Raw genomic sequence first — 21,160 nt, forward strand, 5'->3', positions numbered from 1 at the left:
AATGTAAATAATTGGATTTTTACATGAACAAAGAAGGGCAACTTGCCAGGCTTCTGAGATTCTGTGGCTATGAAGAATGCCTACCCAGAATCTCTCTGCTGGCTTTTTGACCTTGAGTCAGCTTTTAAAGCAAAATCTAACATAGTTTTTCCTTCTGACAAGATGAGGAAGATTGTATCTTTTTCAAAAAGAGCTGTTTAGTTTCAGACATGCCTCACACTGAACCCTTTCAAAAAGAGGCCTAAATGTAGGTTCTCGGTTTTGGACAGTGTGCAATATTTTGCCTCAGATGGAATTTTCTTTAATTTTCAAAGCTGATTATTTTCACAGAGAACAACCCTGACAAATGACTTCCATTGATTAAAAAGTGGTGGGTGAAATTCTGTGGCCTGCGTTGTGCAGGTGGTCAGACTAGATGATCATAATGGTCCCTTCTGACCTAAATATCTATGAATATATGAAAAAAAATGTATTTTAAATTAAGAGGAGCCAGGATCCAAGTCCAGTTTTCACTTAAAAAAAATGCTCCATACTTTATATTTAGATTTCTTGTTGTGGTTCAACTGCAAGGTATGATTTTGTCAGGTATCTTTTATGCTAACTGAAAGTATAACTTAAAAGTTTATCCACTGTGGGCTCCATGCTAGGAAAAATATACAAAGAAGCCTGGTTTAAAACAAGACTTTAAAATATTTATAACTCACACCTCAAGGACTTTCTTCTCTTCTTTACACACACTGCTTTTGGTGGAGCAGGAGGATGGACTGACATTCATGTTAGATCAGTTAGAGTTTTTTGAGTTATTGCTTTTACAGTTCCTTAAAAATACTAATATACACACGTGCATATGAATACATATATTTAAGCTTGCTTTTTCATTGCTTTTACTGTGTGTGTGTGCGTGTATCATATATACATGTCTACATGAGTTATATATGTATAATTAGATTTTCATTAAATTCTAATTAAAGAAACGTAAGCTTGACTTTTATACATTGCAGCAGTGTTCTATTGAATATAAATGATAGGTTAGGTAAGAGAATTCCTAGTTTCTTAGTGTTTATAATACCAAAGTATTTATTGAAATGCCAAAGTGACCACAATGTTATTTAATGTTTACTTTAAAATGTACTTGTTTGATATAACAGCTCACAAAGCTATCATGGATTAAATTAATTGATGTTTGTAAAGTACTTTAATAGTCGTAGATGAAAGTCACTGTATAAATGCAGAGTTTTATCATGTTTATTCAGTTCTGTTCCTAGTGGGCAAGTTTATGCCACAACTGGCACCAATATGAACTCTTGTTGGCAGTCTTAGTAGAGACGCAATCGATTATATGGGTATGGAAACTGAGCTACCTTCCCGCTCTTAGTGGTGTATCTTCCAGGTCAAGTCTGAGGCACAGTGGCAAGGGTACTATAGGAAAGTGTGTGTGGCTGCTGTGTGTCCCCTCCAGATCCTGCTCCTAGAGGTATCCAGTCTTAAAGGCTATTATAGCAGCATCTTTTCACAAGTATGAAATTCACCAAAAAAGCATTATTTTATAGTGAGAATTAATGGAACTCAACTATTAAATTGAAGGAGAAGGGAACAATGATGAGGATGCATTGAAGGGTCCAAATTAGAATTAGGCAGTGTTAGGCATGACAGTAACTCCATTGTGGTTGATGGAATAACACGAGTGTAAGATCAGTGTGATGAGAATCAGTCCTTGTGTTTCTTACCTAATTGCATCCATGTACAGAAAGGATGATTTATATTTAATATCAAAATGCTACTTTAGGGATGAATTAAAATACGAATTAATAATTAGAAGGATATTTATCACTATAGGTTTATAGCCATTTTATGGTATGTTAACAGTATTATTTTTATTTAAGCTAAATGAAACATTTAAAAATTTTTTAAAAAATTCAAGGTAACATTCAGCAAAACATAGTTTAGACAATGGTAGCAAAATAAGGTGAGATTTTCTGCTGTGCCTCTTAGAGGGGGCCAGAGCAGACATGAGTATCTTACCCCTGGTTTCTTCAGGTATTTAATCTTTTGTGTCTTGCCTCTAGAGGATGGCTTTGAGCTTAAAGCTGTTGATACTGTAGATAGATGTGATGAATTCAACAGAGAGATAAATGGAAATGTTTCCCCTATTAATGAAAAGCAGCATTGAAACATGGCAGCTGTTTAACAGTGACAATACCATTACACAATGGTAGGCCAGGTTAGGCCGTGCAGAATATTAAAGCCCTCTAAAATTACAGAGGGAGTCTAAGTAGATAGAATACAATTACACAAACCAGAAGTACAGAAATTAGAATTTGGTCCAATAAAAAGGGGCTATCACCGCTTTCCCCCCCGCTCCCCCTCCGCCACTCCCCATCCCACATCACACACACTTGCTCGTGTGAAAATTGCTATGGGACTTTACGTCCCCTCAAGTGATCAGGACCTCAGTTTTACTCATCCAGAAGATGAGAAAGGAGGGCAGGAAATGTACTGTGTCTATTGCTTTGACTGTACATAGTGTGTTACTTATGGGTGTCAGAAAACACTGACTTGGTGAGTTGATGTGCAGCCACTTATGGAGTGGGACTGGGTGGCGCTGGCAGCACCAGTTTCCCATGGCTATGATGTAGCTGTGTGTCACGCAGAATGGACTTCCATCTCATCCCTTGCACGGCATCTTCCTTCATCAAGAGTCAGTAAGGGAGGTTTTAGGCTGCTTAAATCCCTCAAAATTGCATCTTCCAATCTCATTTATGGGACTTGGCAGCACACTGAACTTATGGTAGCTTCTTACCTTGCACAGTTGACATGCTTCGTGACAGTCTATTAACTTCTAGTAGAATTCTTTGAGGTTATTGTTTCCAAGACACAGTCAGAAGATATAACAGACACTGACACCATTTATGCTTTGACTTTCAGAATATATTTGTTATGTTCCACCCTGGAACTTATTGTTGTGAAATGAACAAAGTCATGAAATAAGAGGAAAGAGAGTTCATTGGACTGAAAATTTGCTACAGGTTGAAACATAGGGCATACTCTTGAAATGGAATTGATGTTACAGCTGCAGCTTTAAAAAAAAAAATGCATTTACCCAAATTATTGAGATGACGGTATGAGAGGGAAGGTTGCAAGATGGTCAGACTGCGTGGAGCCATAAATAATGAAAGACACTAGAGTGTTACAGAAACTGTTAGATAATATAAAAAATTTGTTGTTACATTTTTAAAATCATGTTACATTATTATCATATTTCCACCATCTATAATGACAACTTGTAAGTTTATAGAAGTAAGATCTCTCCTTTATAGATTGCATCCTAAAAACTCTGTTCAGTGATGTCACAATTCAAAGTGTGACAGGAGAATTTCTCCCATAGTGACAAATGGTCATTGGCGGCAGATATGGTATCCATGAATGAAACAGCCAGGAAAAATAAATGGGGCCCTGACCCTGCAAAAGTGTGTGGATCCTCATTAGGGCCTCAATTCAACAAGCACATGCTTAAACTTGAGATCCCAGTGCAGAATTGAGACCTTAAGCAGCAGAATTCTGGGTAGTCAATTTGGGTTTACTAGGCCTAAGTTAAAATGTAAGTCTTAGTTATGTCTGGTGATGGGATATATTACTGCAATAGCTAGAGACACACAGAGTCAGGTCACTGATCAGAAAAGAGTTCCTGTTTGTACACTAGAATTTGCCTGATTAGCAATGGAAAGGGTAGGGATAAAATAATGAAGACTATATGATTGTTTCATGGGCTTTATACAAAATATAAATTGTTTTAAAGTTAGTCTAAGTTTGACAGTGGCTCTAAAATACTTTCACTAATAAATTACTCATACTGTTAATGCAAAAATAGGGAGAGAATGGGAGAATGAACATTAAAGCAACAATGAAAGATTCATAGTGAGGATATAAGAATTACTGTACAAAAGTCTGATGGTAGTGAGAACCAAATTAAATCAGCAAACTTAGTGAGCAGAATTTTTTTGTATAAAAATATGATAAACAAACAAACAAAAACAAATGAGATCTTAGGCTCTGGTTAGACCTTAGTAGAACTTCGATGTCTGGTACTGGTGAATCTCTCTCAGGAAAAAAATAAGTGCTCTAAATGAATGCAATGTGATACAATTATAAACCTACCAGGCTTCAGAAAGAGGCCTGGAAAGAAGGTTAACCACTTCATTGCTAATCTTGGACTCCAGCATCTGTGCTACATGGCATGTGGTATTATATGAATGCCCTATGTTCCATTCTAATCGCAATGAAACATCATTTTTTACATTTTTGCATTTACTTAATGCATAGAATGATGCCAGAGGCAGATTTTTGTCTGATGTACGTAAGACCTTAGTAAATAATTCTGGTCTTTTCCATGAAGAAGAATCATCATAGTTTCTTCTTACATTAATGCATAATTAGGAGGAATATTATTAATCCTAATACAAGTCATCTTGCATTTATAAGATACTCTTCTGCAGGCAAGGAAAGGTGATGCACCATCAGGAGAGCAGGCACATGTAGAGAACAGGTCATCCCACTCCTGCTCCCCAGGGCAGAGGTCAACAGAGATACGCTTTGGTGTGCTAAAGTGGCTCCACCAAGAGAAGAGAGAGCCACAATGTGCACCTGTCTATCTCTGCAGAGTTAGAAGAGAAGGAGCAATGTTTTTCAAAGTATGGGAGACTTCTGGGTTCCCCAGAATCCCCCTGGTCTGGAAGATTCTTCTATAAGCTTTTAAATTTATTACTGTCCATGCTAGGAAAGCAGTCAGGGATCTCTCCCTTTATTAGCCATAAGTCATTGCTTCCTACTCCCCTACCAAATGGGCATATCATGAATCCTCAGGCTCCAGATCCTTCTACTTATATTGGAGTAGGGCAAGGATTGCAAAGTCCAAATGCAAATCATATTTCAGCCACAAGAGGTGCCAAGACTGTCTTCCCATTTCTCCTCAACCATGAAAAAAAACAAGACATCCAAATATTCTAAAAGGCCAAAATCAAAGAGAAAAGCACAGGACTGGTCATTTCTCCACACTTCAGACCAGTCTTACTCACTCGCTATCTCCTACCATTAAGGGGCAGAACTTTTTTAGGACTTGAATGTGGCTAGTTGGACACAGACTCTGATGCAGATTCAGAGAAAAACCTTTATGTGTGTAATGATCTGGTTCTTAGAGCTGATGGACCAAATTCTGCTGGATGAAGTATTCAAATGTGAGCTTAGGTAACTGGAATTTGTCTCAAAAAAGATGGGATAAGAAAATATTACTGTGACAGTATCCCTGGGGTGCAACCTGGGACCATGGCGCCCCCTTATCTCTCCAGCCTGGGCTGTCTCTCACAATGCTTTGCTAGTGACAAGCAGCAAACCCCTCCAGGCCCTGTTATCACTCAGCACAATAGCATGTGGAGCCCCACACCCAGCAAAAAAATCAATGAATTCTCCCTGAGCCACTCATGAAACACGCAGAAAAAGGCACCAGCCAAATCGCCCCAGCTCGCAGCCTTCTACCTCAGAAATATACCATGCTCAAGACCCTTTCTTGAACAATGCAAGTTCACCACTTCATCAATGGAAAGTGGATATACACCAGCCTTTGTAAACCTGAGCAGATTTTCCAAAAACTTCAGGCAAACTCACTGGTAAAGATAAACAGTAAAACAAGTGTAATGATTACAAAGGAAAGATTTTAAGTGATTCTAAGTGATAGGCAAAAAGTCAGAGTGGTTACCAGCAGAAAAGAAAATATAAGCACGCAGTCTAAACCTTAACCCTTATCACACTAGACAGTATTAAGATGGAGCAATGTTCCCACCCTACTGGATCTTACAGTCCTTAATATACAGGCTTGTCTCTTAAACTTGGGCCAGTCTCCTCTGTTGGAGCCTTCAGTCTTCCGAGCATTCTTGTTGCTTGCAGCTTAGGTCAGGGGAGGAGAAAAGGCCAAGCATATGCCCACTGTGTTCTGTTTTTTACCCTTCGTCTATGTCAGGGGTGGGCAATAATTTTTGAGGGGGGGCCACTCCACAAATTTTGGTAAGTAGTCATGGGCCGCACATTTCTACTATATTAATGGAGGGGGTGTGCGGTCTGGGAGGGAGTTTGAGTACAGAAGGGAGCTCAGGGCTGGTGCAGGAGAGGGTGAGGGGTACAGGCGGCTCCCGGCCAGCAGCACAGCAAGGCTCAGGCAGGCTGCCTGCTTGCCATAGCCCCATGCTGCTCCCGGAAGCAGCTGCAGCCTGCTGGCACATCTCTGCGCACCCCTTGTGGGGAAAGAGGGGCAGAGGGTCGCCATGCACTGCCAGCACCCGCAAGCACCACCACCACGGCTCCCATTGGCCAGTTTCTGGCCAATGGGAGCTGTGAGGATGGTGCTGGGAGTGGGGGCAGAAGTGTGGAGCCGCCTCCCTCCCCCTGCCATTGACGCACGGAGACATGCCAGCAGCAACCGGCTGCAGCCACTCTGGGTGCTGCATGGGGCCACAGCTGGCAGGCAGCCTGCCTGAACGCCCCACTATGCTGGGGGACTTTCAGCAGCCCGGACTCAGAGATCACAAGGGGGCAGAGGAGTCCAGACAGAAATATTAGTCATGGCAGGCAGACAAATTTTAGATGGGCTGGATTCTGCCTGCGGGCCATATTTTGCCCACCCCTGGTCTATATGCTTGGAGAACACAAGTCCAGGCATGTCTGGTGAGCATTGCTGAATTACTGAGCAAGGTTGAGCAATTCCCCTAGCGTGGCCTTGTGCAAGTGAGTCATTGAATTGTAACTCCCTTGCTGGACAATGGCAGTTGACAATTGTTCGACACCCGCCTGAGGGTTGGTTATCCCCCTGTCTTTGGGGGGCTAGTCTCTGGGCACTTCCCATATTTTAGTGACAATCATACAACACAATTCTCATAACTTCATATGCATTCAGCATCTTGCTCCCCTGGGGTGTAGTGTATCACAATTACTCCCAGAAGAGATGGGAGACAAAAGCAAGCCTAATGCATGATGTTAGGGATGTCCTGCAGAGATGCCCGTATAACTAGATTAGTTAGCACACTAAGCTATCAGTCTATATAGATGTTTATACCAAACCCATTACCACATATGAAACTGTCCAACCAGGGGTCATGATTGGAAACAGTAAGAGAAACCATACCAATTGGCTTCAGCTCCAGGAATTACAGTTGAACGGAAAAAAATTGTCCAGACTATCACTTCAGCCCTCTAATGACTGAGTGTGCAAGGTTGCTGTTCCAGTCTCTTTCTTAATAGTTTGCCTAATTATAATAAATGTTGTGAATTTTAATGAACCAGCATCTACGAAATAAGCAAGTTTTATCCTATGTTATAGGTGTAAAGTCTGTATATAAGCTTTTGCTGCACAGTATCATTTGTACAGTAAATGCCTGCCAATTGTTTCCCAACGTGAAGTCCCTAATTAGACAAATGAAATCTGATTGGCTTCTTTGAATCGGGGCCTGTGGGGGGCTGCCTTTTTCACTGTGTCCAGAGGAATGGTCATGAAAAACACCTGAATAAAAGCACTAAAGAGCCTGTGTGCCCCCCAGTGATTTCTGAGGCTCCATTTCACATGCTTGTAAAGATCGAGTTATAAGCTTCCTTCATGCAAGTTCCACTTTCTAAGTGGACATTGTGTTTTGATTATTTTGAACCTGAAGTCACAAGGGACCTGTTGTAATTAGAATTACTTTTGGTTGGAGTTGAAAATGTATTATAGCAGTGAAAAACCCCAGAGGAAGGTTTCTAATAGGATTTCACTGGATTTATTCATTTGTGGGACAGTCAGTCAATATTTGAGGTACAAAAAGTCAATAAAAGTAAAAAGCCCATTTATATTCAGAGTATGTTATAGGCTGTGGCTTCGCCAGCTAACTATTGAATCTTTTTTGAAAAAGAGCTACTAACTACTTTGAAAAACGGGCTGTCTGGGGAAATACCTTACTTTTTATCCTTTAAAAAAGAGGGCTTCCCACTACAACTTCTTATCATTTACAGAATAATTAATACACAATGTAATTTAATCTTAAGAATTAAACACTGCACAAAAACAAACTGTTTAGCGGAAGCAAGAGATAAAACCTCTATCCATCCTGTGTTCATTATCTGTAACGTAGAGGAGAGAATCATTTCCTATTATGCTTTCAGAATACCATGTGTAGGGGGATGCTCTGCCACTGTAAAGCTCTTCCTGCCATGGCATAAGAGGGAGGGAAAGTGCTCTGTGGGGAAGAATGAAGTAAAAGGGGATTATGATGGATCAGAGTTCCACTACACGTGATGCCATGCTGGGATATGATCTGAGCTCACACATCTAACACAAGTAAGAGTAAGGCCCCTTCTACTCTAACTTCCACAATGGCTCAGTGGCCAGGGACTGGGAGTCAGTGCTGATTCCCTGTGACTGCCTATGCGCTCAGACACACTGGAGAATCGGGATCTCTGCTCCTTGACTAGATGAGTTATAACTCTTACTGTCAGATTTCCAGTACAAATACTCATGTTTGTGAATTTAAAACTCACTTTTCCATGAATGTTCTCTAATATTAACTTAAAACTTTCCTCCTGTAAACTCATTTGCTCTGTCATCTATGGAAAGTGAATACAAAGGAGTGAGAAAACAGTTAATGAAAATTCAGTTAATGTATTCATGTGAATATTCACCCCCACAAAAATTGAGGTATTCGCCTGAGAGGTAAATTATCAATGTGGGACTAATTTCAAGCAGATGTTTTGCTCCTAACCACTGTCACTGCTCTGCAGCCAGCCCCCTTCACTGTTCTGTTCTCTTTAAGAGAGCAACTGTGAAACTGAAATGAACTAACCTGTTTTGCTCACATATTAATGGTGGGAAGGGATGGGAAGGTTCAAAAGTGCATAACTTCATATGGAATATGGGAATTACATGAAGCACTTTTGCATGTTTCCTGAGTCCTTTTCCTACGAACAAAAAAAATCCTGATTTAGCAAATATAGCTGAATTGATTAATAATAAAACTTATTTGTAAAAGATGTCTGCCATGTTCTCCCACGCTATATTTTTCTTCATAAAATAGCTCTCAGCTACAGTAGTATCTAAACATCATGGGATAAAGTAGCTCTAGATGATGATTTCTGAGAGATTAGTCATGAAACTTTGATCTAGGATCCACCTTTCTCCAGCAATTTAAAACAACCTGACATCTATCCCCCCACCACCACCCTCCCCCCCCCCACACACACACAAACATATACTGACAACGGCTAGCAGCCTCATCATTATCTGTCAATTGGCATTGTTGATCTTCTCCGTTTTTCAGGCATGACATGATGGTACCTGTCATTTACAATTTGTTTTAATTATTCCTCAGGTCTCCTGTTATGGCTGGAGGTCTGTTTGCTGTGGACCGAAAGTGGTTTTGGGAGCTGGGTGGCTATGATCCAGGCTTAGAAATATGGGGAGGAGAGCAGTATGAAATCTCCTTTAAGGTAAGTCAAGTCACTTCCATTTAATAGTTACTTACTCTGTTTGGTATGACTCTAAAGGTTTGGGGTTTAGTTATCCGAACCCAGATTTGTGATGCGCTTTATCATCGTGTTGCCTTTATTCATACTGCGTATTGCTCCATAGTCAGACCTCGTTCTGTACAATATTCCTTTGTTTTATAAAGGAGTTTCCACTAATTTCAGTGGAAAATGTATGCCATAGATCCCTGAGGCCATACAAAAGTCAAATAATTGCATATTTCAGGCCAGTTTTTCAATATCCCATGATACGTTAATTGCATATTTGCTTTTGTGTATGCCTACCTATGTACACAAGTGTCCTTTGAGTGTGTGCATGCATTTTTTATGTGCTTAAGTTGCTTATTTGCCCATGTCTAGTTGGCAGCCATATTAACTTCCACAAGCACATCAGGTACCTGTATGCATTAAGTAGGTGTATGCAAATGTACCTAATTTAGAATATGTAATGCATTATGTTCAAATATAAGGTACCCAAGGAATTAAAGACTTTGCCTTTTAGCCTCTTCACCATAATAACTTTCTCTTTGTAGCAGGGAATAGTCAAATGACACATCAACATTACAGTTCACATTTAGCTTCAGGATTTTCCCAGCCTAGTTCTAAACTTCCACAAAGCACAACCCCAATTTACAATGGAAGAAATATAGTACATAAATCATAGACTACATTGTACACCTAGCTACATCTGAGTTTCAATGCTGGAGAGAACAAAGTATTGAATGAAATGCACAGAAGCTAACCTAGCAAGTCTGTACTCCCAACTGCTAGGCTGTTTTTAATGGATGTTCTTAGGAACAGCTAAATGACTTGCATAACTGTGTTGCTATCATGTTAGTTTGAATCAGCTTTATATAAGAGCAAAATAAGACTGGAGGGCAAGAGAAACTCACAAGATAAATGGATGAACGGGTTGTTCGGATACACCAATTCTGCATTCTGTATACTCGTATACTCATAAGATTTTATTTGACCATTTCCCATATTCCTGTTATTTGTCATTGTGAAGAATAAAATTGGAATGCAGCCCATTCCTCTTTGTGTAGAAACCATAGTAACGGCACTGGAAGTTCAGATACTAAATTGACCCAGCCTGTTTTGTTTTAGCGACAGATTTTTTGGAAACAACTATGTCACACTGGGTCCTATTTCAGTCGTATCTCCTCATTCATCTCATTATTGTATATTTACCTTAGGTTCCTTGTCCCTCCTTATTAGCGTTAAAAAAAACATTAAACAGGATTTTGTAGCATTTGACTAGAAGGAATAACAACTTTCTGTTTGTGGATGTTCAACAAAAGCAGAAAGGTCACTGCTTTCTATGGAATAGTGAAAGGAAAAATAAGATCAGCAGAGCAAGAGAAAGCAACCGAGAAATACTTTTTGATATATAGGTCATTAAGTGAGGCTATGTCTACACTACTACTGGCTCGACACTCCGGCGATCAATGCACCGGGGGTCAGTTTAGTGGGTCTAGTGAAGACCCGCCAAATCGACTGCAGATCGCTCTCCGGTCAACCCTGGTACTCCACCCCAAATGAGAAGAGTAAGATAAGTCAACTGGAGTCACTCGCCCATCGACCCAGTGCGGCGTAGGCACCACAGTAAGCAGGGGGTGAAAGTAAGTCAGGACACTTACTGGTACAGGGCTGGGGCGGGGCCTCAGGCAGAAGGGGTGGGGGTTGGGGGTCAGCATCCCCCAGCCAGCCCTTCCAGGCTGCCCGGCCCACACTGCCCAGCGTTCCTGTGTTGATTTAAAGGGCCCGGGGCTCCGGACGCCACTGCTACGATAGCGGCAGCAGTATCCGGAGCCCTGGGCCCTTTTAAATCACCAGCCCCAGGGCAGCTGCTCCCTTTGCCCCACTCCCCCACCAATCAGCGGGGGGTGGGGAGGAGCAAAAGGGGCAGGGACATTAAAGCTCTGCAGGGTCCTTTGCCGCAACAGCATTTTAATGTTGCTGCCACGGCAAAGGACAGTCCTCCCCCACAACACCCCACCCCCGGTCAGTGACCCTGCTGGTACGGACCCTACCAGCAGGGCCACCTACTGGGGAGACTGCCATGCCAGCGCTTTAATGTGGGCTGGGTATGGGCTGGTGCGGTTCTTACTGGTACGCCATACTGGCCCGTACCAGCTCACTTTCACCCCTGACAGTAAGTTAACTTAAGCTACATCAACTCCAGCTACATTATTCATGTAGCTTGAGTTGTGTAACTTAGATCAACTTACCGTGGTAGTGTAGACATAGTCTGATACTATTGGTACTCGTGATTGGGAACATTGGAAAATAAGCCCCAATTAATCTTGAAAGCAAAAATCAGCCTTGGAGTTGGTCAGTTTTTGAGCATTATTGGATAATTTATTACAACACCAATGCGCTATGGGCAGGAATAAATAGGAATTCTACAAAATAAACCTCAAACATTCCAACAAGTGAAAATAAAAATTCTAAAACTACTTGATATACTAAATTTGATTTGCTGTGCCTCTATTACATCTATGATCTTGCGGTTATGGTTTCCTCACAGCTAAGCATTGTCAAGCCCAGTCGGCATGTGGACAAAACATTTGCAAATTGCAATGATGTATGTGTTTGGTACTGAACCTGTCTCATTCACAAAGACTTCAGCACAAAGACGTTTTGTAGGATCAGGAATATTTTTCCCTAGAAGTCAGTATTGAACTAATAGCTGCAAAACATGATGTTACAGGGAGTGATGTGTCCCACAGATGCCAACTGTTGCATGAGATTTAAGCCTGACATTCTGACAATTTGTGACTGTCAAAAGTTCTGTGGGATCTTTAATGAGAGTACAGATAATATCCTGGCCAAATGCCAGTTTGAGTAATTATATTTAGCCTACCTACAGTTTCCCCTGAAGTGTCAACTAGATACAGCATTCTTTGCACTTCCTGTCCCAAATGGCTCTGTAATATTGCTGTGTGTTGTTAAACTGTCAGGTTTCACCTCAGACTTGACTGCATGTCAGTTAAAGGTCACAAAGTTGAAGATATGGAGTCAAATTTGAATTTTCCCATAGTTTGGGGTGTTCAGATCTGGAGGTTTGGTTCAGGCCCATCTCTAATTTCAGTGACAGATGAAGTGACCCCTATGTATTATTTATAAATCAGTTTGAATAAGGCTTTGTAATCACTCAGATTTTTTAAAGTTTGCCTGACACTTGTTTCTCGGTTTGCAGGAGGCAACTTGGTTCCCTTTTGTTAGTGTCAGTCTCCATGTAATATCATCAGAGATGGCAGAAGTTATCACAGCTCTGATATCGTGTTGATTAACTGAAATTTCAGAATCAGAGTATACCAGCATAATGGGTGGCTCCTGGGGGAGAGGGAACCATGCCTTGTGTCTTATACATATTAAGTCTTCAGAAGACAGTCTCCAGATTAATTTTTTTAATAAAAAATAATATATTTTGTTTTTCTGACAGTGTAACCCCAAGATCATTTTTTAATTAAAAAGATAGAGACTCCTGCTGATACTCTTCATCATGTGATAATATTTTTCAAGCTAGTGAATGGCTGGAACTGGACAGATTAACAATGCCTTTTTTCAGTAACCAGTAGGAAAGTGCTGTGTTACACTGTGAATACACTAAGAAACTGCACCATCTACTCAGGACACTCCCTACACTAACATAGGAACAAATCAACATACCTTTAGAGCCCCGACCGCGGTTATTCTGTCTACTACCCAAGATCCACAAACCTGGAAATCTCGGGACTCCCCATCATCTCGGGCATTGGTACTCTCACTGAAGGACTGTCCGGATATGTGGACTCTCTACTCAGACTCTACGCCACCAGAACTCCCAGCTATCTCTGTGATGCCACTGATTTCCTGAGAAAACTACAATGCACTGGTGATCTTCTAGAACACACCATCCTAGCCACCATGGATGTAGAGGCTCTCTACACAAACATCCCACACACTGATGGAATACAAGCTGTGAGGAACAGTATCCCTGATGATGCCACAGCACAACTGATTGCTGAGTTCTGTGACTTTATCCTCACACAAAATTATTTCAAATTTGACGACAATATATATCTCCAGACCAGTGGTACCGCTATGAGCACCTGCATGGCCCCACAATATGCCAACATTTTTATGGCTGACCTTGAACAATGCTTCCTCAGCTCTTGTCTACCTATGCTACACTGATGGCATCTTCATCATCTGGACCCATGGGAAGGAAACCCTGGAAGAATTCCACCCCACCATCAACCTCAGCCTAGACCAATCTACACGGGAGGACCACTTCCTAGATACCATGGTGCAAATAAGTGACAGTCGCGTTAACACCACCCTATACCGAAAACCCACCAACTGCTATGACTACCTTCATGCCTCCAGCTTCCATCCCGGACACACCACACGATCCATTGTCTACAGCCAAGCACTGAGGTACAACTGCATTTGCTCCAACCCCTCAGACAGAGACCAACACCTACAAGATCTTCACCAAACATTCTCAAAACTACAAAAAGAAAAAGGAGTACTAGTGGCACCTAAGAGACTAACCAATTTCTTTTTGCGAATACAGACTAACATGGCTGCCACTCTGAAACCTCTCAAAACTACGATACCCTCAAGAGGAAATAAGGAAACAGGTCAACAGAGCCAGACGTGTACCCAGAAGCCTCCTGCTGCGAGTCAAGCCGAAGAAAGAAACCAACAGAACTCCACTGGCCATCACATACAGTCCTCAGCTAAAACCACTCCAACGCATCATCAGTGATCTACAACCCATCCTGGACAATGATCCTTCACATTCACAGGCCTTGGGAGGCAGGCCAGTCCTCACCCACAGACAACCTGAAGCATATTCTCACCAGCAACTACACACCACACCATAGTAACTCTAACTCAGGAACCAATCCATGCAACAAACCTCGATGCCAACTCTGCCCACATATCTACACCAGCGACACCATCACAGGACCTAACCAGATCAGCCACACCATCACTGGCTCATTCACCTGTACGTCCACCAATGTAATCTACTCCATCATGTGCCAGCAATGCCCCTCTGCTATGTACATCGGCCAAACTGGACAGTCCCTACGTAAAAGGATAAATGGACACAAATCTGATATTCAGAATGGCAATATACAAAAACCTGTAGGAGAACACTTCAACCTCCCTGGACACACAATAGCAGATTTAAAGGTAGCCTCCTGCAGCAAAAAAACTTCAGGACCAGACTTCAACAAGAAACTGCTGGGCTTCAGTTCATTTGAAAATTTGACACCATCAGCTCAGGATAAAACAAAGACTGTGAATGGCTAGCCAACTACAAAAGCAGTTTCTCCTTCCTTGGCATTCACACCTCAACTGCTAGAAGAGGGCCTCATCCTCCCTGATTGAACTAACCTCGTTATCCCTAGCCTGATTCTTGCTTGCATATTTATACCTGCCTCTGGGAATTTCCACTACATGCATCTGACGAAGTGGGTGTTCACCCACGAAAGCTTATGCGCCAATACGTCTGTTAATCTATAAGGTGCCACAGGACTCTTTGCCACTTTTACAGATCCAGACTAACAGGGCTACCCTTCTGATACTTAATAATTTCATTTTATAGATGATAAACCGTAGACACAGTGTAATTAAATGATACCGTAAAGGGAACTGAGTTGGTGATAGATCCGCTATTTGAATTCTGGAGTTTCTGGTTCCCAAGGCTGCACTCAGTACACTATATCATGCTGTCTCACTTTCCTTTCCCCTGTTTTACTGTAAATTCTTGCCATTCAGAAGCCTTATAACTTCTAGGGAATTTTTGCAATAACTTCCCAACATAATTAACACTGGTTCAGCTCCAGAAGCAAATTGGGAGCTCTTGTGAACACTGGTCATTGGCTGCTGTTGCTGTTTTAAGAACTGTTCTCTCACCCTTCTAAAAGATCTAAGTGACACTGGGTGAATTTTGGCTCCTGTTGAAGCAAACTGCAAAACTCCCACTAATTTTAATGAGGCCAGGCTTTCAACCCTAGTGTTTAAAATGCTGGTGGCAGCCAGTGGCCATTTACAGCAGAGATCCCAGTTCTGGTACCCCTGAAATAATGTTAGGAATATTCAGAGGATTTTTTTTCAAAGTTTCCTTAGTTAGTGTAGATAGAGCTAGGAATGGGCTTCCAGGAACCTGTTCCTCTTACTAGCTGGAAGAGGCCAGAATCAGCCTTGGAAATGTATATGTACAATCCTTTCATTGATTTTTATTTGAAACACATCATAAAACTAACATTTCATGATTATATCTTCTCTATTTTAGAACTATTTATTTAGTTTGTGAGCAAATTTAGTGCACATGAAAGCAAAGAACTAACACCACTGCTTAGACTAAGGTATAGCTCAGACTAGCACTGTGCAAGCATTTCAGTAGGGTCATACAGATCCAGCATTGAATCTCACTGCTGACTCGGTTTCCCTTTCTTGGACTTCTTAAAAATTGCATAAAGACTCTTGTAATCTGGAATCTGCTTTATTAAAACTTCACAATCCAAATGTCAACTGAACTAAAGTCTTTCTCTAACTCTACAATTTCTTGGCCTCGTGCTGACTGTAAAGTTCTTTCACAAATCCCAGGTCCTGCTGCCTGGCATTTCCTCAGTCCTCCTCCACTAAGGCTTCTGCCTCTCTTAAGGTTTCTGCCCATCACTGGAAGTAGCTCCAGCAAGATCTCTAGCCCCATCCTTTCCCCTAACCTAGGCTCACCTGCAGGAACTGACTTGCTCTCTGCAGGGCTTTCTCTCTCTGAGCTGTTTCTTAGTCTTTTAAGCCAAGAACCAGGTGGTCTGCAGACTATCTGATCCATGGCATCAAACCCATCACCTGGGAAGCAGCTAATTAGTCACAATTAGTGATACTAATTAGTTAATTTTGGAGAGTTTTCAATGCCTGTGGCTTTACCGCACACAAATGCTGCAAAATATACAAGGAATACTCCTATAATCCACACTGATCAAATAAGACAGCTAGGTTTATGTTGGAACCACAATTGTCCAATAAACCGTATGTTCAGAAATTTAACTAGAGGTGGGTCTTTCTACAAAAAAATATTTCAGTGTAATCTGTTCTACGTGAAACTGTCAATTAACCCCTTCATAGCACTTCAGTTAGGTATTTAATAAAAAGCAAATTACAAATGCCATGCAAATGTATATTTTCACTACACATGATGCAATAAACAACCTAAAATGCCAGTCTTGCATCTCAACAGTTAAGTTGTTGGGCAAATCTGTAAAATCCCAGTGGCTCCAAGAACTGAAAATGAAGGCAGTTATCTTGACGGGGTTGCCATGGGGTGTACATTTGTGTGAAATGGGTCCTTTGCAGGTGGCGAGGAGCAGAGCAGTGTCCAGCCCTGTGGTGTTTCTAAACCCTGAGCTTTCAAAAATAATGAGTCAGGATCCAAAAATGTATGATATTGGCTTAAAAATAATAAAATTGGGGTCTCTTTATTTGGTTTCCTTGTTCTGAGCCTTCAATGGGTCATGTTTTCCAGCTTCTCGCTACAATAATAGGGGTAGAAACTTCCTTTTATTAACATAAAAGCTCCGTGTCTCTCAAAATCAAAGGACTCCAGGAACTGGGCTTTTAAGAAAAATATTAAGCTTAATGAGATTCATGGTCAGGTCACAAGAGTTGTCTATACTGCATCTTGTTGATGCAGGTTAGCTCAGGAAAGAGCCACACAGCAGTGGGCACAGCGCTGCTTCTTTATAAGTGAGCTATGCCTGGGCCTTCTCCTCTCAGCAACGTACACAGTAATCACTTCGCTTCCCTCTCCTCCCCCAACTGCAAATCATGTACCTTTAGGCCCACGATTTACTATCTTGTTATTATTAAATTTATATTATTAGTTTTCTCTTGCTTTCTTTGTTCCATTTTCATAAAGTAACATGATAACTGCACAAAGCAATAGAAAATACACTGCAAGGAAGAATTCTGGTCGTTTCCTGAATGTTCAAAAGTCTCTCTGGGGTCACTCCACCATACCCTTAGTGGGCATCCATTAACTCCCTGTCCCTCTGTGCTCTTCCAGTCTTGGGCTCCTCCTTGTCCCTTCTCCACGGCACTCTGCAGTTGGAAGGACTGATCTTTTATTTGTACTACCACATCTATCAAACTCATTCTCCCGCATCTTCCAATTCACATCTCCAAGCCCATGAGTCCTTTCCTTTATATTTATTTGTACTACAGTAGCACCTAGAGATCCCAACCAAAACTCTGGCCCCATTGTGCTAGGCACTGTACTTACACATAGCAGATAGTCCCTGAACTGGATTGCTTACAATCCACATAGACAAAATAAAGAGTGGGAGGTGAGGCACAAAGAAGTTAAGGGACTTGCCCAAGTCTCTCAAAGTCTGTGGCAGAGCCAGGAAATGAACCCATATCAACCAAAACCCAGACCAGTGCCTTAACCACCAGACCACTGCATCTTCTCTTTTCAAGCTTGCCTTTATGCCTTTCTCTTTGACCCTCTCAATGAAGTGTTCTGTGATGGAGTACAGATGCATACAGATGTGGTCCCCTCATCTCAAAAAACATATACTGGCATTAGAAAAGGTTCAGAAAAGGGCAACTAAAATGATTAGGGGTTTGGAATGGGTCCCAGATGAGGTGAGATTAGAGGCTAGGACTTTTCAGCTTGGAAAAGAGGAGACTAAGGGGGGGGGTATGATAGAGGTATATAAAATCATGAGTGGTGTGGAGAAAGTGAATAAGGAAAAGTTATTTACTTGTTCCCATAATATAAGAACTAGGGGCCACCAAATGAAATTAATGGGCAGCAGTTTAAAACAAATAAAAGGAAGTTCTTCACACAGCGCACAGTCAACCTGTGGAACTCCTTGCCTGAGGAGGTTGTGAAGGCTAGGACTATAACAGGGTTTAAAAGAGAACTGGATAAATTCATGGAGGTTAAGTCCATTAATGGTAAGGAATGGTGTCCCTTGCCTCTGTTTGTCAGAGAGTGGAGATGGATGGGAGGAGAGGGATCACTTGGCCATTACCTGTTAGGTTCACTCCCTCTGGCGCACCTGGCATTGGCCACTGTGGGCAGACAGGATACTGGACTGGATGGACCTTTGGTCTGACCCAGTATGGCCGCTCTTATGTTCTTAAGGAGCTGATAAACTATAATTTAGTGCAGTGTTTCCCAAATGGTAGAAGCCAACCCACCCATGGATGACAGGAAGGTTTGAGATGGGTTGCCACATCCAGGTCCACATTAACCCATCACTGCGCCCTAGGCAAATACACTTCTACCAGGGTGCAGGGGAGGGTTGAAAGCGAGCCCATCCCACATTCAGCCCTCAGTTGGGTCATAGCACCACTCAGGTTTGGCCTGGCTGGAACACACTCCCCACCCTTCCTCTCCCCACCAGGGGCTTCCTTCTGCATCAAACTGGATTAGGGTTTCAGTGCCAGAGTAGAGGGTGCATACGTATAATGGCAGATTGCCAAAAAGACACAATGTTGTTGGTTTCAGTGTGGTCGCCGTGTTAGTCTGTATCAGCAAAAAAAAAAAAGAGGAGTAATACTTGTGGCCTCTTAGAGACTTACAAATTTATTTGGGCATAAGCTTTCGTGGGCTAAAACCCACTTCATCGGATGCACAAAGTGGAAAATACAGTAGGAAGATAGATAGATAGATAGATATTATACACAGAGAACATGAAAAAAATGGGTGTTGCCATACCAACTGTAATGAGACTAGTGAATTAAGGTGGGCTATTATTAGCAGGAGAAAAAAAAACTTTTGTAACAGTTTTTCAAACAGTTGACAAAGTGTAACAACTTTTTCAAACAGTTGACAAGAAGGTATGAGTAACAATAGGGGAAAATTAGCAGGGGGAAATAGTTTTTACTTTGTGTAAGTACCCATCGACTCCCAGTCTTTATTCAAGCCTAATTTAATGGTGTCCAGTTTGCAAATTAATTCCAGTTCTGCAGTTTCTCGTTGGAGTCTGTTTTTTCAAGATTTTTTTGTTGGAGAATTGCGACTTTCAGGTCTGAAATTGAGTGACCAGGGAGGTTGAAGTGTTCTCCGACGGGTTTTTGAATGTTATCATTCTTGATGTCTGATTTGTGTCCATTTATTCTTTTGCGTAGAGATTGTTTGGTTTGTCCAATGTACATGGCAGAGGGGCATTGCTGGCACATGATGGCATATATCACATTGGTAGATGTGCAGGTGAATGAGCCTCTGATAGTGTGGCTGATGTGAATAGTGATGATGGTGTCCCTTGAATAGATATGTGGACAGAGTTGGCAACGGGCTTTGTTGCAAGGATAGGCTCCTGGGTTAGTGTTTTTGGTGTGTGGTTGCTGGTGAGGATTTGCTTCAGGTTGAGGGGCTGTCTCTCAAGATCTGAGAGAGTGAGGGATCGTCCCTCAGGATAGATTGTAGATCTATAACAGTGTATGGCAACACCCATTTTTTCATGTTGTCTGTGTATATATATCTTCCTACTGTATTTTCCACTGCATGCTTCGGATGAAGTGGGTTTTAGCCCACGAAAGCTTATGCCCAAATAAATTTGTTAGTCTAAGGGGCCACAAGTACTCATTTTTTTTTCTTTACAATGCTGTTGGTGGGTCAACTTAGTAAAAAGTTTGGGAACCACTGCATCGTAAAATATTCCTGTTCTGAGCTTTCTAAATTAAATTGACTTGTTTTGTTGGGGGGAGGGTTATTTTATCTTGGCTACAGCTCATATTCATTGCTATTATATGAGACATTAGAGATATTGAGAATTTTATTGCTTGCTAGTTAGGCCAACGGAGGCATCAACATTGTGACAGCATTTGGGAGCTCCACACCAGCAGAATTCCTTTTCTGGTGCAGTTGAGGTCTGCAATATTTAACACAGAAGATTTCAAGTTGTTTCTCCAATTTCTGACAGCATTTAGCACAGGTGACATAAAAATACACATTTAAAGACAAGGTTCCCAGCATTGATCTTCCCAAGAAAATATAAAAATTCCTTTAGTCATTCTGAAGCTAAAAGATAAACAGGAACAGCTGCTAAATATCCTGCAAGCTGGCCTGAGATTCATTCCAATTATGCTACAAAATGCACCTCAGGTGCAGCACAGCACTTTCAAATTAAGTTTTATATCTATCAAATACAAGCCTAACATGCAGTGATATTTCCTCCCAATTGTTATTGCCTCAGTGTATCTGATAGCCTTTTTCTAATTCCTTTTCTTTTTTATTGATCTCCTGCAGCATCAAGAAGATGCAATATATGTGTACTTCAATACTTATTACATATGTTACAGTAATAAAGCACCTAGATAGATTTCTGCTTCCTCACATTATGTATGTGCTCTGTAAAAGGGAGCTGACCTTCCACTGAGTTTATCTGCTAGGCTGTCATCTTTTCCAAGGACCAGCCTTAATCCTTTTATTGTCTTCCCATGCCCTAGAAACACTGTCGTAATAAAAATTAATAGTAATTGTAAATGAGTGGTTTCCTCCCGGGCACCACCTTGTGGCCTCAGGGCAGCCCCTCGCCTTACATTCCCTCTTGACTAATTCAAAGGACTCCACTTCAGGCTCCTACTTAACCAGGACCGCTCCTGGGAACCA

At 41.6% G+C, this 21,160-nt stretch overlaps 1 protein-coding gene across 9 annotated transcripts in view; it reads left to right on the top strand.

The window, feature by feature from the left end:
- Nucleotides 1–21,160, top strand: part of GALNTL6 (polypeptide N-acetylgalactosaminyltransferase like 6) — a 935,384-nt gene that overhangs the window by 849,573 nt on the left and 64,651 nt on the right. For all 9 annotated transcript variants that reach the window (XR_012158633.1, XM_073341635.1, XM_073341641.1 and 6 more), the window contains one exon: nt 9,381–9,498. Coding sequence is in view for 8 of the 9 variants with exons in the window: in XM_073341635.1 (XP_073197736.1) it covers nt 9,381–9,498 (118 nt within the window). In the remaining variant the exon portion in view is untranslated. The remainder of the gene's footprint in view (nt 1–9,380; nt 9,499–21,160) is intronic.

This window comes from Lepidochelys kempii, chromosome 4, assembly GCF_965140265.1.
Source record: "Lepidochelys kempii isolate rLepKem1 chromosome 4, rLepKem1.hap2, whole genome shotgun sequence".
In the NCBI taxonomy this organism is placed as follows: Eukaryota; Metazoa; Chordata; order Testudines; family Cheloniidae; genus Lepidochelys; species Lepidochelys kempii.